Genomic DNA, 12,100 nt, shown 5'->3' on the forward strand with positions numbered 1-12,100 from the left:
ATTTAAACGTCATTTAAATTATTCAAACTTTGAGCTTCACTTACTATATGGAAATTGGTAAAAACTAGCTGAGAAAAAATGACAGGATTTGGAATTAATGATGCAATTTTAGGACTGGCATTTATGTACTCGAGTGCAGATTTAATATCTCAATGGGATAGCTTTTCTACATGTTGCCACCCAATACAACTTTGGTTGATAATAAGTTATATCACAATTATTGCTTTTAGAGTGGTTCATTATGTTTCCAGTTACCTTACAGAAGGAAGTGATGATGTATTACCATATAGCAGTACCTCAGGAGTCCCATTCTGGTTAAATTTATCAGTAGTTTGTTTAATTTTCCCTTTCTTCCTTTCTTGGACTGTAGTTGGTACTGTTTGGTTAAAGAATATTGAAGCTAAAACTCCACAATGTTTAGCTGGAAGTGGTTCAAGTCATCCTTGGTTTTTGATCTTCTGGCTAGTACTTTGCTATGTTTGGATTACTGCTTATACTGCTTTTATTGGTATCTCCATATTCTTTGAGTTTAGAGTTAGAAGGGCTGAAGAAGATCTCTTATTATTGGAGAATGATGAAGTTATGAGACGTTGGGGAAGACTTAGATTGCTTGCAGATTATGGTATCCACTTTATTAGGCATGGCCTTACCCCAGTCGAAGTTGCTGCTTTACCTGTAAGCAAAGTTAAAGTTGAGTTTAATGATCCTTGCTCGATTTGTATTGAAGAGTTTAAATTAAACGAAGAGATTCGAACCTTGCCAGCGTGCGGACATTCTTTCCACAAAGGATGTATTGATGCCTGGCTGCTCCGTAATGCTATTTGTCCCAATTGTAAGACTTTAGTGAGATACGGAAAGACCGAAACTGGTACTTCACCTTGTAGAGGAAATAGCCACATTCCAGATCATCAAAATTCGTCATATAGATCAAATTCCAGAGATTCAGTATCTACAATGGATACTAGAAGAGAAGCTGTAAGGGAAAGAAGCTATGACAGTTTGATGGTATAAGGATTCAGTTTTCTTGTTGAAGGGTGATGACCTCTCAAGTAATACTGGCTTTGCTTGATTTATATTTAACGTTGATTTTCCCTTATATATAAGTCTTTATTTCCATACGGTACAGATGAAGAAATAAAATATAGATATTTATATATAATATAAAACTTATTAATAGTTTCTAAAACTAGTAGTATATTAAGTAAATTCTATAAGACAATAAACTGGATGTAAGACGATATAGAATATATTTAACACTTAATTTAGGGTTGATTGAATTTCTTAGCTCAAATGGAAGCAATGCTTAAGTTACTGTTTTTTTTTTGATTCATATCTTGATTGACGGCCATACAGCCAATTCTGTACTTGGTTGCATACCTCCATTCTAGGAGTGCGTGCAAAATGTAAATAATTGAAATAAGATATAATCCAGCATCAAATGAATCAAATAAATTGCTTGTAGTATGGAGAATCACGGAAATAAAAGCTATAACAAGACCGTCAACAATAGTAACAATGATTCCAGAGAATGCAGATAATTTTCCTAAGAGGGGTAGTTAAAAATTTTCTTAAGTTAAATTTCTTATAGTTAAACCTACCTTGCTTCTTCTCATCATCTATATATAGCTGATATATAATACTCAACCCAATCTTTGGAACAGAATAACAGCCAAAAAAAATGGCGGAAAAAATAAATATTGCACAAATACCTACAATAAAAAAAGTTAATAAATTTCTTAAAGGGTTGCACACGCGCTCACTTTGGTATTGCATAAAATGCATGTAATCATGTGGAAACTTACACGTAATTTGCATAAGCAAAATTTGAGGATAAAATTTCATAATGGATATGGATACCGGGAGAATGATAACCGATAAGTCTGCGATTGAGATTTGAAGGAAGAGATGGTTGAGGTTGTTTTCGTTGAGAAACTGGAATATGAATTTGGAATAGGAGATATCGGTGGATGAGGGTGTGGATTCGGAGGAAATTGTACAGTTATTTGTAGTGAAGTTGCATTCAAATTCTTTGTTTGCATTAACTTCAAATTCTCTGTTTTGAATATATTCTTTTTGATATTTCCAAGTAACAATTAAGCTGGATAGTTTTCCGAATCCTAGGGTAATTGCTACCAAAAGCATAGATACTGATGCCCAATAGCTTTTGAAGTTTTGAGTTTCAAAAGAGAACTTTTCTACCAATTCTTTTGAGATATGGATCATTGTTAAAGGAATAATGATTGAAATCATGACATCTTCAAGTGCTGTTTCAAAAGCTAGGCAAAATATTCTGTTTCTAATGTTAATATCTTGGCTAACAAATGCAAATCCTTCTGAGAAGTTGAAGATTTTGTTCTGAATTTCTTTGATGTTGGATTTGGGTGGGTCACTTGTAATATTTTCTTCAAATTCAAAAATCTTTTGAGCTCTTTCTTGGTTGACATCTAGGTAGTATTCACCAGAATCTTCGTTTGTGGTTAAGCTGAGCTCTTTGCTGATTGGGATTCCAAATTTATAAAAGATAATTGAGGTAGTTGATAGGGTTTGAAAAACTGAAATTACTATGAGAGCTGGAATCTCAATTCCAGAATTGCTGAGATCAAAATTATTGTATTCACTTAATTCCTTGCTTGAAAATTCTATATTAGCTCCTTTCAGTGAATTATACCAAACTGCTAGGGATAGTATTGAAAGCGCCAGAATTGGATTTATTAGTATAAATGAAACATCAAAGATTGTCAGGTGAGTATAGACTGCTTGAGATTTTTGAGTTGCTGTGATTTCAATATCATATTGATTGGAAAGATAACTCAGCCCTCCACAATCCAAGTCAACAACATTCAATAATGAAATGAGTACGCCATCTAGAGCTATTAGTATATAGAATTGGCTACTACCAATAATTTCACAGATTGATTCATGCCCATAATATCTTCCGACAACATAAACAAAAGGAAGATAAGAATTCCAAATAAAAGATCGTAGCATTGTTACATAAACAAGAATACTTCTCATTGAAAGCTTCTCAGAAATTGCTCTTGATACTGGGGACATTATTACGAGTATCAAGTTAAAAACTAGTCTAGCATTTCCAGCTGCCAACTCTGACTCCATCAGAAATGTGATAATTGTTCCAAAAAAGCCCCACCAAATTGCTGCTGATATTACACTAATTAGTTGCCCATAGACAAATGATCTATAGATCTGGTCTCCATTTCTTTCGCCTGAGAGACTACTCGAAAACCAAGAAAGTGTGCTATAAACTAAATAATATATCCATCTCTTTAATACCAGGAGTTTATCTCTGACTAATTTGATGAAATTGGGCATTCTTCTTTCTTCTAAACCTAATTCTGGCGGAGTTATTCGAATTGTAGGTATCTGAAGATACCCTTGACCCAGACGAGGAGACTCATCTCTATTGCTACTCTCATATTCTAGTCTATAACTTTCTTCCATGTAAATACTTTATTTGGCAATCTTTATTCACTTTTATTTGCCTTCAGGAAGTGTTTAAGAAAAGAAATTAACTTTGTTATTCATTATTGACTTTTCTTATCTCTGAAAATATTATATATTTCTCTCTTTATTCAGTCCCCCCCCCCACACCACCTACTTTTTGTAATGCTATATTAACATTTCATAATGATCCTAAAGAATTAAAATTCGGATTGGAATACAAAAAAATAATAAATAAGTGATTAGCAATGAAAAAGCACTAAAGAATCAATAGAGTTTAAAGTTTCTACTTTTATTTTTATCCATATTATTAGGATAGTATTTTTCCTATAAATTTAAATTCTCCCCTTAAATAACATTTATAAACTGCATGCAATTAGAGTGCATTATTTTTAGAAATAAAAAATAAGTTTACCAGTAAAAAAATAATTTATTAATTATTTAGTCACCTTAGACCTTCAAGTTGTGTTGAAACACGACAAAAATGTCCATTCTGACCGAGTTCTCCAAAATAATATACAATAGTGATTGAGTTTTGGCGGGAAATTTGTTACAATAATAGAGTATTCAACTACTATTATCAATTAGATTAGAATGAGTATTAAATAAAGATTCTCTTGAAAATGTATGGGAGTGTCGGAGTATCAGTATTTCTATTGTTGTTCGCGTTGAGGTTTTATTTTTGGCTCAAGGGAAGACTTTCTTTTAGTGTGAGAAGTAATCAAGTGTTACAGAAAAATTTGAATTGTGGTGAGAAGGTTAAGATATTGGCAGTTTTAGGTTCAGGAGGTCACACAGCAGAACTATTAATGCTATTAAGGGATATGGATTTGATGAATAAGGTTTCCTTAAGTTGTGTGATGGCAAATACTGATAAGTTTAGTTTGGAGAAGGCACTGCATGAGTTTTCTGAGAATTTAAAGGTGGATATAGGGAATGTAGCGAACTATGTGAAATTTTACAGAATAAAAAGAAGTAGAGAAGTTGGACAGAGCTACTTTACTTCAGTATTCACGACTTTGATTTCTTTTATGGATTCAATAAAAGTGTTATTTCAAGATAGATATGATTTGATTATGGTGAATGGCCCTGGTACATGCATTCCTATATGTTTTGGTTCTTTGATATTGGAGGTAAGTTATTATTAGCAAGAAGGGCAAGGTGCATGAAAATAGTTTGTGTACAAATTTGAATTACTTTTTTAGAATTTCTCTGAAAAAGTTTTCTTTCAACTCAGATTTGTACAAAAAGCAAATATCTATTGAATGTGACGACTAACCTTTTTAAATTATAGTTTCTACTTATAAAAAGTTCAAAAATTGTATTTATTGAAAGTTTTTGTCGTACAAAGACTCTCTCGTTAACGGGTAAACTATTATTGCCATTTGTAGACAAGTAAGTTTAAAGATGATGATTAAAAAGTTTTAAATTGAAGCTAATTTGACAAATTTATGAATAAAACCATTCTCTTCATTTAATAATAATAATAATAATATTAAACATTTTTTTTTTTCAAGGTTTATTGTTTTATGGCCATATTTAGCTGAGAAATACTCCAAGTGTGAGTATTTGGGGGTATTATTTTAATTCACATGGTTAAAGAATTAATTTATTAACATAATATTACACGTATTTGAACTATCATAGGACTAATTAAAGATTTAATTGAATTTATATAACACAAATATAAGGATAGCTCACAATAGTCTTAGAGATGCCAGGAAAACTTTTGAATATTGAAGAGGTTGCAAGGAAATCAAGGGAGTCAGGAATACAGTTATCTTCCAGTACAGTTGAGGAAAGAAATGCAATTCTGGAACACTTTGCAGAAGAAATATACCTGAATAGAAGTGATATTTTAGAAGCAAACAGGAGGGATATGGAGAATTCAGTTAAGAATAAAATTCCAGAGTCAATGAAAATGAGATTATTATTGGATGAATCGAAGCTAAAGGCATGCATAAACTCTATCAGGGATGTAATGAGTTTTGAAGATCCTTTGGGAAAATTCACACTATCTAGGGAAATCACAAGCAATGGACTAAAATTGTATAGAAGAACCTGTCCAATAGGAGTGATTTTTGTTATTTTTGAGGCAAGGCCAGAAGTAGCTATCCAAATTAGTTCGTTAACTATAAAAAGTGGGAACGCAGTAATATTAAAAGGTGGAAAAGAAGCAATTAATACTAATAAGGCTATTTTAAATTGTATAGAAAATGCAATTAGTCAAGTCAAAAAAAACTACATTAATATTAATAGAGAAATAGTACAAATGGTTTTTTCTCATGATGACGTAAATAAACTTCTTTCATTTAACCAATTTATTGACCTTGTAATACCTAGAGGGTCTGGCGAACTTGTCCACATGATACAAAAAAATACTTCTATACCGGTATTGGGTCATGCAGATGGTGTGTGCATGTTATATGTGCATGTGGACGCAAACATATCAGAGGGGGTCGAAATTGTGATAGATGGGAAATTAGATTACCCAGCAGCATGTAACTCATTGGAGACTTTGTTAATTCATAAGAATAAGTTATCCGAGTTTTTGCCAGCATTATTATTGAGATTAAAGGAACAAAGGAAGCACATAAGGTTTTATTCTGATAAGGAATGTTTAAAATACTTGGAGGGTGAGAATGATGTTTGTGAGTTGACTGAGGATTTATATCATCATGAGTTTAGTTCGGATGAGATGTGTGTAAAGTCAGTTTCAAGTATGGAAGAAGCTGTTGCACATATTAACCAATTTGGTTCTCACCACACAGATGTAATTTTAACTCAGGATGAGATATTGGCAACATCTTTCATGAACAAAGTGGACTCTGCATGCGTATTTCACAATTGTTCCTCAAGGTTTTCAGATGGATATAGGTTTGGGTTTGGGGCCGAAATTGGTATTAGTACAGCAAGGATTCACGCACGCGGCCCAGTAGGTCTGGATGGTTTGTTGACTTACAAGTACACTTTAAAGGGTCAGGGCCAGACAATAACTCAGTTCAAGCACGGGAAGTTCATTTTCACAAAGAGAGAGATCGTTTAGACGAAAATAAACGTGCTCAAGAAAAAAATGAGTAAGATTGAATCAGCTTGTAGAAAGTATTATAAGTTAAAAGAGGAAGTCAAGTCAAAAAAGACGCAACTAATGAGCTAAAAGGATATAGGAGTAACTAAAAAAACGATAGAAAGGTAACTCTGCATTTCTTGAATATCCAAATTCAAGGATTCTGGCTAGCCCTGGCTCTGGATCAGAGAAACGCCGAATCTCAATTGCGTTTGTGGCTTAGGTAAGCTCCAATTGCCCCAAAAAATCCATCCAAATAGTGGAAAAAGACATTAATTTTATCATTCAGCATGTAAGAGTACTTTTTTATGGACTTGATTATAATCTTGTGGTGATTAGAAACATAGTTCCCGCAAAAAACTATGTTTTCGTATTTATAGTTGGAAGATATCAAACATATAAGGTATGATAGGTCACTATACATCATATTTACAATGTTTTGGACAAATTTCTCCTTTTGCTCGACCTCTCCAAGATATTGAGACGAAGAGGTGACAGATGTTTCCTTAACAAACTCCTTAAAGAAACAGCCATTTGGGTTTGTTGAATCACTCGAATACTGTCCATTCTTCCGTTCATAGCTTGAATATAGCTTTAACAAGTCACCATAATTCTCAACTCCCAGTAACTTTGAAATACCAAATACAGTGCCTCCACCAAACCTAGTCCCAGAAACTCTTTCAAATTTGTTTTGACTCTCAACTCTGATTATTGAGACACCTGATCCAACAGAAATTACTATGCTTGGAAATATTCTTGTATGAGAGTCCATTCTAACAAGGAATGTTTCTCCTTTTGATATACTATAAAAGTGTGCCTGCTGAAGGTTACCCGTTGATAAGTTCCCAAAAAGCTCAAAACATCCATTTACAATGCTTTGCATTTCGTCAAATCGTACAACCTTAATTTGGTATTTCGATTCAAGCATACTTTTAAACTTTACTGATCCTCCGCCAGTCATTGGAACACTATTGGGTTTGTAAAGTCCTCTTTCCTTTAAGAATCCAAAAATATCTCCAATCTGTAATTCTATTTCCTTGTTCACTGGTGCTATCAGACAAAACATTGCATACTTCTTGTTACTTTTCAGTGCCTCAATATCGTAAAAGTTCTTTCTCATATTTTCAAGTTCATATTCAAAAAGCTCGTCATTCTCCAAACTTAGTGTGTAAACCAGTTTAATTAGTGTTCCTCCTATATCAAGCCCATAGTGACTATCGTTTGGTACTTGATTTAGAACTCCTACACCAATTATGTCTAGGCCATATTTTTCAAAGAGGGACTTCATCTTCCAACCAAATCGTTCTTAATGCAGCTTATAATTTTTGATTTCCTCTCTCCTTGTTCTCTCTCGTTTTCTTACTAGACTTACTTTCGAGTATTACTGTACAATATTAAATATATATATATGTATGTATATACATATATATATATCTACTATATATATATATATATATATACATATATATATATATATATATATATAGTAAAAAAGCTTCCGACTCTATTAGTAACAACTTGCGTGTATTTTGTCGTTGGTTGTTACTATATTCACACAAATTTGTCGTTAACCTAGAATTTTCTGTCTTTATTATTCATTTTTCACTCTATTTTCTGCCATCAGAGCTCGTTATTTTCCCTAGTTTGGAAGTTTAAAATCCCAAAGTGTCTTATGCTTCTATACAATTGAAATAGAATTATTTGATGTGTAACTTTGTGTTTCCTTCTATTATAACAATAGATTAAGTTACTAATAGTTCTAATTTGATTCAACAAAAAATTCCTTTAAACTATAATATTAATTTAGTATTATGATTATCTACCAGTCGATTTTCCAATGGGGGGAAAAAATAATCGAGGAAAAAAACTAAGCGGAACGACGTTTCGATCGTCGGACCTTCAGGTTATGAGCCTGACGCTCTGAACCTCTGAGCTATTCCGCTTGCGCTATCAGGTGGATACTCGAAAAATAGTTATTTAAATTAATCAATTTTACAGGCGGGATATGCCTGGGCGGTGGGCAAAATACGCGGGATTATTTGCATATAGGAAGCCTTCTGGAGCAGAAGGACAAATAAAGAAATATACAAAATTATATATATTAAACATAAGTTAGAGTAGTATATTAAATGCTAAAATAATTGGTAATGACTAGGGAAGGGTGGGATATAGTTCGAATGAGACGAGGCGAGAATGCCATTCACCTGCCTACTCAGGCTGAAGATTAAAGAAATGAAAAAAATGCTAGTCTGTGATAAATAGGTTCTGAATTCATCACGGATATTAATCAATAGTGTGCTTATAAATATAATAGTATTAGTATAGGTGGTAATTGTTTTTATAGTATATTAGTAATAATGGCGGTAACAAGTTTAAAATAATAAATCAAAGCTCGTTTTAGTAGACACTATTGACCCTGAATTGTAATATTTGCATGGGGCATCATAGCTCGAAGGATATTGATACCACTTTCAAGAGAAGAGTTAGCCACGTTAATTTGTTCTCTGATATCTCTATTTTGGATACCTTGAATAATTCCAGCGTGAACATCCGAAAAAGTTCTTCTGTTGTTGGAAGCACAGTTTTGACCCAATTGGTTGGAGAAGATGGAGTGAAAGGGCTGACCATTTTCAAGTGAGTTTAGGCCAATAAGGGGGGTTTGCCTTTCCTGGATGTGAGAAGAGCCTTCGCAAGTCTCCTCAATCATTTTTTCAATATTATTTTTGATTTCAAGCTCAAGTAAGTCATTGTCTTGATTAATATGATCAATATATTCTATAGGCTTTTGAGGTATGGCGCCATTTATTGTGTATAAGTGACTTTGAATTTGGGCATGGCCGAGCTGAATATGGTTATCAAGGTGGCGGTTCGAAATGAGAGAAGGGTGTGAAAACTTTTGCATATGTATTTCATGCATAGGCGAGCTGTTTTTTCTAGGAAACTCTAAGTTCAGAGATTTTTCCTCTTTCTCCTGATTAATGTTGCGAGCCGGGAAGTAGTAAATGTTGCTTGGCATAGTTTGTGTAATGCCTTGGAAGTTTTCATGGATTCCAATGGGGTAGCAGCTTCCCGATTTTTGAAGGTTGTTGCTTCCGAAATTAATAGAATTAAAGCTCTCAATATTAGTGTCAATTTGAATTCCTCCCTTGATGTTGGAGTTGGCTTGAACTCTCTCGTAATCTTTTATTTCCTCGAATTCTCTATTCTCTATTCTGTTATCCTCTCCTACAAAATTTTCCCCTCCACATTCATAAGTTGGCTCTTTATTGGGTAAATGAGCTTCTTTAAGTTCCTGAAAAATGGCATGTCCCTGCTCATGGATTGAATAAGTTTCTAGGGAATTTTGGGAAGTTTTACACTCCTCAAGAGTTTCTTGGTTTTCTGAAATTGATGAATCTTGGTTGGTGGGAATACATTGGTGATTGGTTGGCATTTCAATGGGTTTATGAGAATCATGTAATCCCTCATTCTCTTCTTCATTTAATTCCCTGATTTCGTCTTCGTTCCTTTCCGTGCAGTTATAGTTTTGGTTATTAGTATTGGAATATGGTTTTCTACCTTTGCTTTTGATAGGTTTTTTATCCTTTCTATATATTTCTTGTCCATTCTTGGCGTTTTGTTTAAGCTCTCTAAGAGGCTTTAAGGCAAATTTATTGGAGGAGTGAAAGTTAATAAGCTCAGATTTGCTAATACAATCATTAGAATCAACAATTTCATGAACGTAGGCACAGTTTGGATTATTGCAAACAGAGTTTCTGATAAAGCTATTGCAGTACTTGTTTGTTCCAAAAGAGCATCTTATAATATTTTGTCCAAACATCTTTTTTCCATTAATATTCTTAATAGCTTTAGTAGCTGATAATTCATCATAATATGTAATAAACGCACTGCATGTATCATTATTATTGGGTAGAATCCTCATATTTAAGATCTTGCCATACTTACCAAAAGAGTTCTCACATGATAGTATCTCTCTTTTGGCAACAGAGTAGCTTAGACCCACAACATAGACCAAATTTCTCTGAATAATTCTCATGTCTTCCAAGTTAGAGGTGTCATTAGATCTACCAAGATGATCAATATTGTTATCGTTATCACTCTGAGCCTTACTAGTTTCATTGTTGGTTGTTCTGGAAACGGTATTTCCACACCAATTGAAAGCTTCATCTTTGCTCAATGGTTCAATTTCGCGATCACAGGATTTGCTTGTAAGACTATTTTCGTATTGTTGTCTACATGCTGGGCACTTATTGTCCAGTTGATCTCTGACATGGTAGAAACACCACAAGCATATTTGATAGCGACATTTACATGGGAAAAACTTCCTATCAGTCTCGTCCATCTCCTCCATACACAATGGACAGGTGTAATCAACTTTTGTTAGATCAGGTCCAGACGTATTATTATTCATCGTTTGAGTTTTGTTCGAATTTCTGTTCATTGCTACAGAAATCCCTCCTTTTTCTTTGAAATTCGAGACTGTCGGGCCCTGCCTTCCCAAAGTACTCATCTTTAACTACTAAAATCTTGCTTTCAAAATCTTGCTTTTCAATTTTAAAAAACTAAGATGTTTCCTTAAATTCTTTACATCAGAGCAATTTATTTTTATTTTCCCTGACTTGAATTTATTTTTTATTTACCCTTTGCGTTATTATTTCACTTTGTATTAAATAAACTGTTTTTCAGTCTGGCGCCACGTTGTTTGGCGCCGACTTGCCAGAAGTTATATATCGAGAAATGGGAATGCTAGGGAAAACAAAATTAAAGGTAGAATTTAAGGGAAGGAATGAGGAAAGATGAATGGGGATGGGAGAATATGAGAGAAACTAATAGAACGTAGATGAATAAGAAAGAGGTCAGGGGTCGAAAAGAAGAAAATGTTTCAATTTTGAACAGAGCTCTACTGTTGAAAAAGATTTTTCAATATGTTGTGCCTCACTCTTAGGACAGCTTGAATTTAAAGTAGTTTTCCACTCTCCTTATATATATATATTCATTCGCAATATTTGTAAATTTGCATGTAGTTAATTTTATTCAGCTTTAGTTGTTTTGCCAGTTTCCCGCCAAACAATAAAGGCATTGTCCTGTTGTTACTGAGCCTATCATTAGAACTTAAATTACAAATTCTAGTGCTTTTTTTTTACTGTTGCTACTACTGCTATATTCCCACTAGAAGTGCAGTCAATTAGCTTCTAAGAAGAATTGGTCTTGGAGATTGTTGAAAGCAAAGCAAATCTTTTTTTCATATGTGCAATTTCTTCTGTTCACACACCACATAGCTTTAAAGTCATTTTTCAAAAACATCTAATTTTTTGATCAAATATTTAAATTAATAGTTTTTAGAATTTCTGCATGTATTACGAATATTTGGGCGGGAAACAGGCATTTATAAATTAATGAATAAAGTGAGAAACGAGAAAAAAGTTTGTATGATTAAACTAAGGGAAAATTTCTTACCAGGAAATATATTTAGATATAGCAAGTTAGGAAGTAGATGAGGAATACAATAACACAAACTGGATGAACGAGCCGATTTTTTTACAAAAAACCTAAGTTACATAATACATCTATCTG

The 12,100-nt window shown here is 33.3% G+C and overlaps 6 protein-coding genes across 6 annotated transcripts; 3 read left to right on the plus strand and 3 right to left on the minus strand.

Moving 5' to 3' along the window:
- Positions 1-78: 78 nt before the first annotated feature.
- On the plus strand, positions 79-1,011 carry ELE39_003036 (zinc finger protein; the record flags this gene model as incomplete). The annotated part of the gene is made up of 1 exon (XM_067346140.1): positions 79-1,011. The coding sequence occupies one exon, from the start codon at positions 79-81 to the stop codon at positions 1,009-1,011; it is 933 nt and encodes a 310-aa protein (XP_067199713.1).
- A 275-nt stretch (positions 1,012-1,286) lies between these two features.
- On the minus strand, positions 1,287-3,459 carry ELE39_003037 (uncharacterized protein; the record flags this gene model as incomplete). The annotated part of the gene is made up of 3 exons (XM_067346141.1): positions 1,287-1,543; positions 1,599-1,709; positions 1,803-3,459. The coding sequence occupies 3 exons, from the start codon at positions 3,457-3,459 to the stop codon at positions 1,287-1,289; spliced, it is 2,025 nt and encodes a 674-aa protein (XP_067199714.1).
- Positions 3,460-4,082: 623 nt separating this feature from the next.
- On the plus strand, positions 4,083-4,607 carry ELE39_003038 (secreted glycosyltransferase; the record flags this gene model as incomplete). The annotated part of the gene is made up of 1 exon (XM_067346142.1): positions 4,083-4,607. The coding sequence occupies one exon, from the start codon at positions 4,083-4,085 to the stop codon at positions 4,605-4,607; it is 525 nt and encodes a 174-aa protein (XP_067199715.1).
- A 566-nt stretch (positions 4,608-5,173) lies between these two features.
- On the plus strand, positions 5,174-6,505 carry ELE39_003039 (pantothenate kinase 4; the record flags this gene model as incomplete). Its single annotated transcript, XM_067346143.1, has 1 exon — positions 5,174-6,505. The coding sequence occupies one exon, from the start codon at positions 5,174-5,176 to the stop codon at positions 6,503-6,505; it is 1,332 nt and encodes a 443-aa protein (XP_067199716.1).
- Positions 6,506-6,728: 223 nt separating this feature from the next.
- On the minus strand, positions 6,729-7,814 carry ELE39_003040 (pantothenate kinase 4; the record flags this gene model as incomplete). Its single annotated transcript, XM_067346144.1, has 1 exon — positions 6,729-7,814. One exon carries the CDS (start codon positions 7,812-7,814, stop codon positions 6,729-6,731), a length of 1,086 nt encoding a protein of 361 aa, XP_067199717.1.
- A 1,119-nt stretch (positions 7,815-8,933) lies between these two features.
- ELE39_003041 (Not4hp Mot2p) lies at positions 8,934-11,036 on the minus strand (the record flags this gene model as incomplete). Its single annotated transcript, XM_067346145.1, has 1 exon — positions 8,934-11,036. One exon carries the CDS (start codon positions 11,034-11,036, stop codon positions 8,934-8,936), a length of 2,103 nt encoding a protein of 700 aa, XP_067199718.1.
- Positions 11,037-12,100: the final 1,064 nt, after the last annotated feature.

Source organism: Cryptosporidium sp. chipmunk genotype I (assembly GCF_004936735.1).
Source record: "Cryptosporidium sp. chipmunk genotype I strain 37763 chromosome Unknown contig_39, whole genome shotgun sequence".
Taxonomy (NCBI): domain Eukaryota; phylum Apicomplexa; class Conoidasida; order Eucoccidiorida; family Cryptosporidiidae; genus Cryptosporidium; species Cryptosporidium sp. chipmunk genotype I.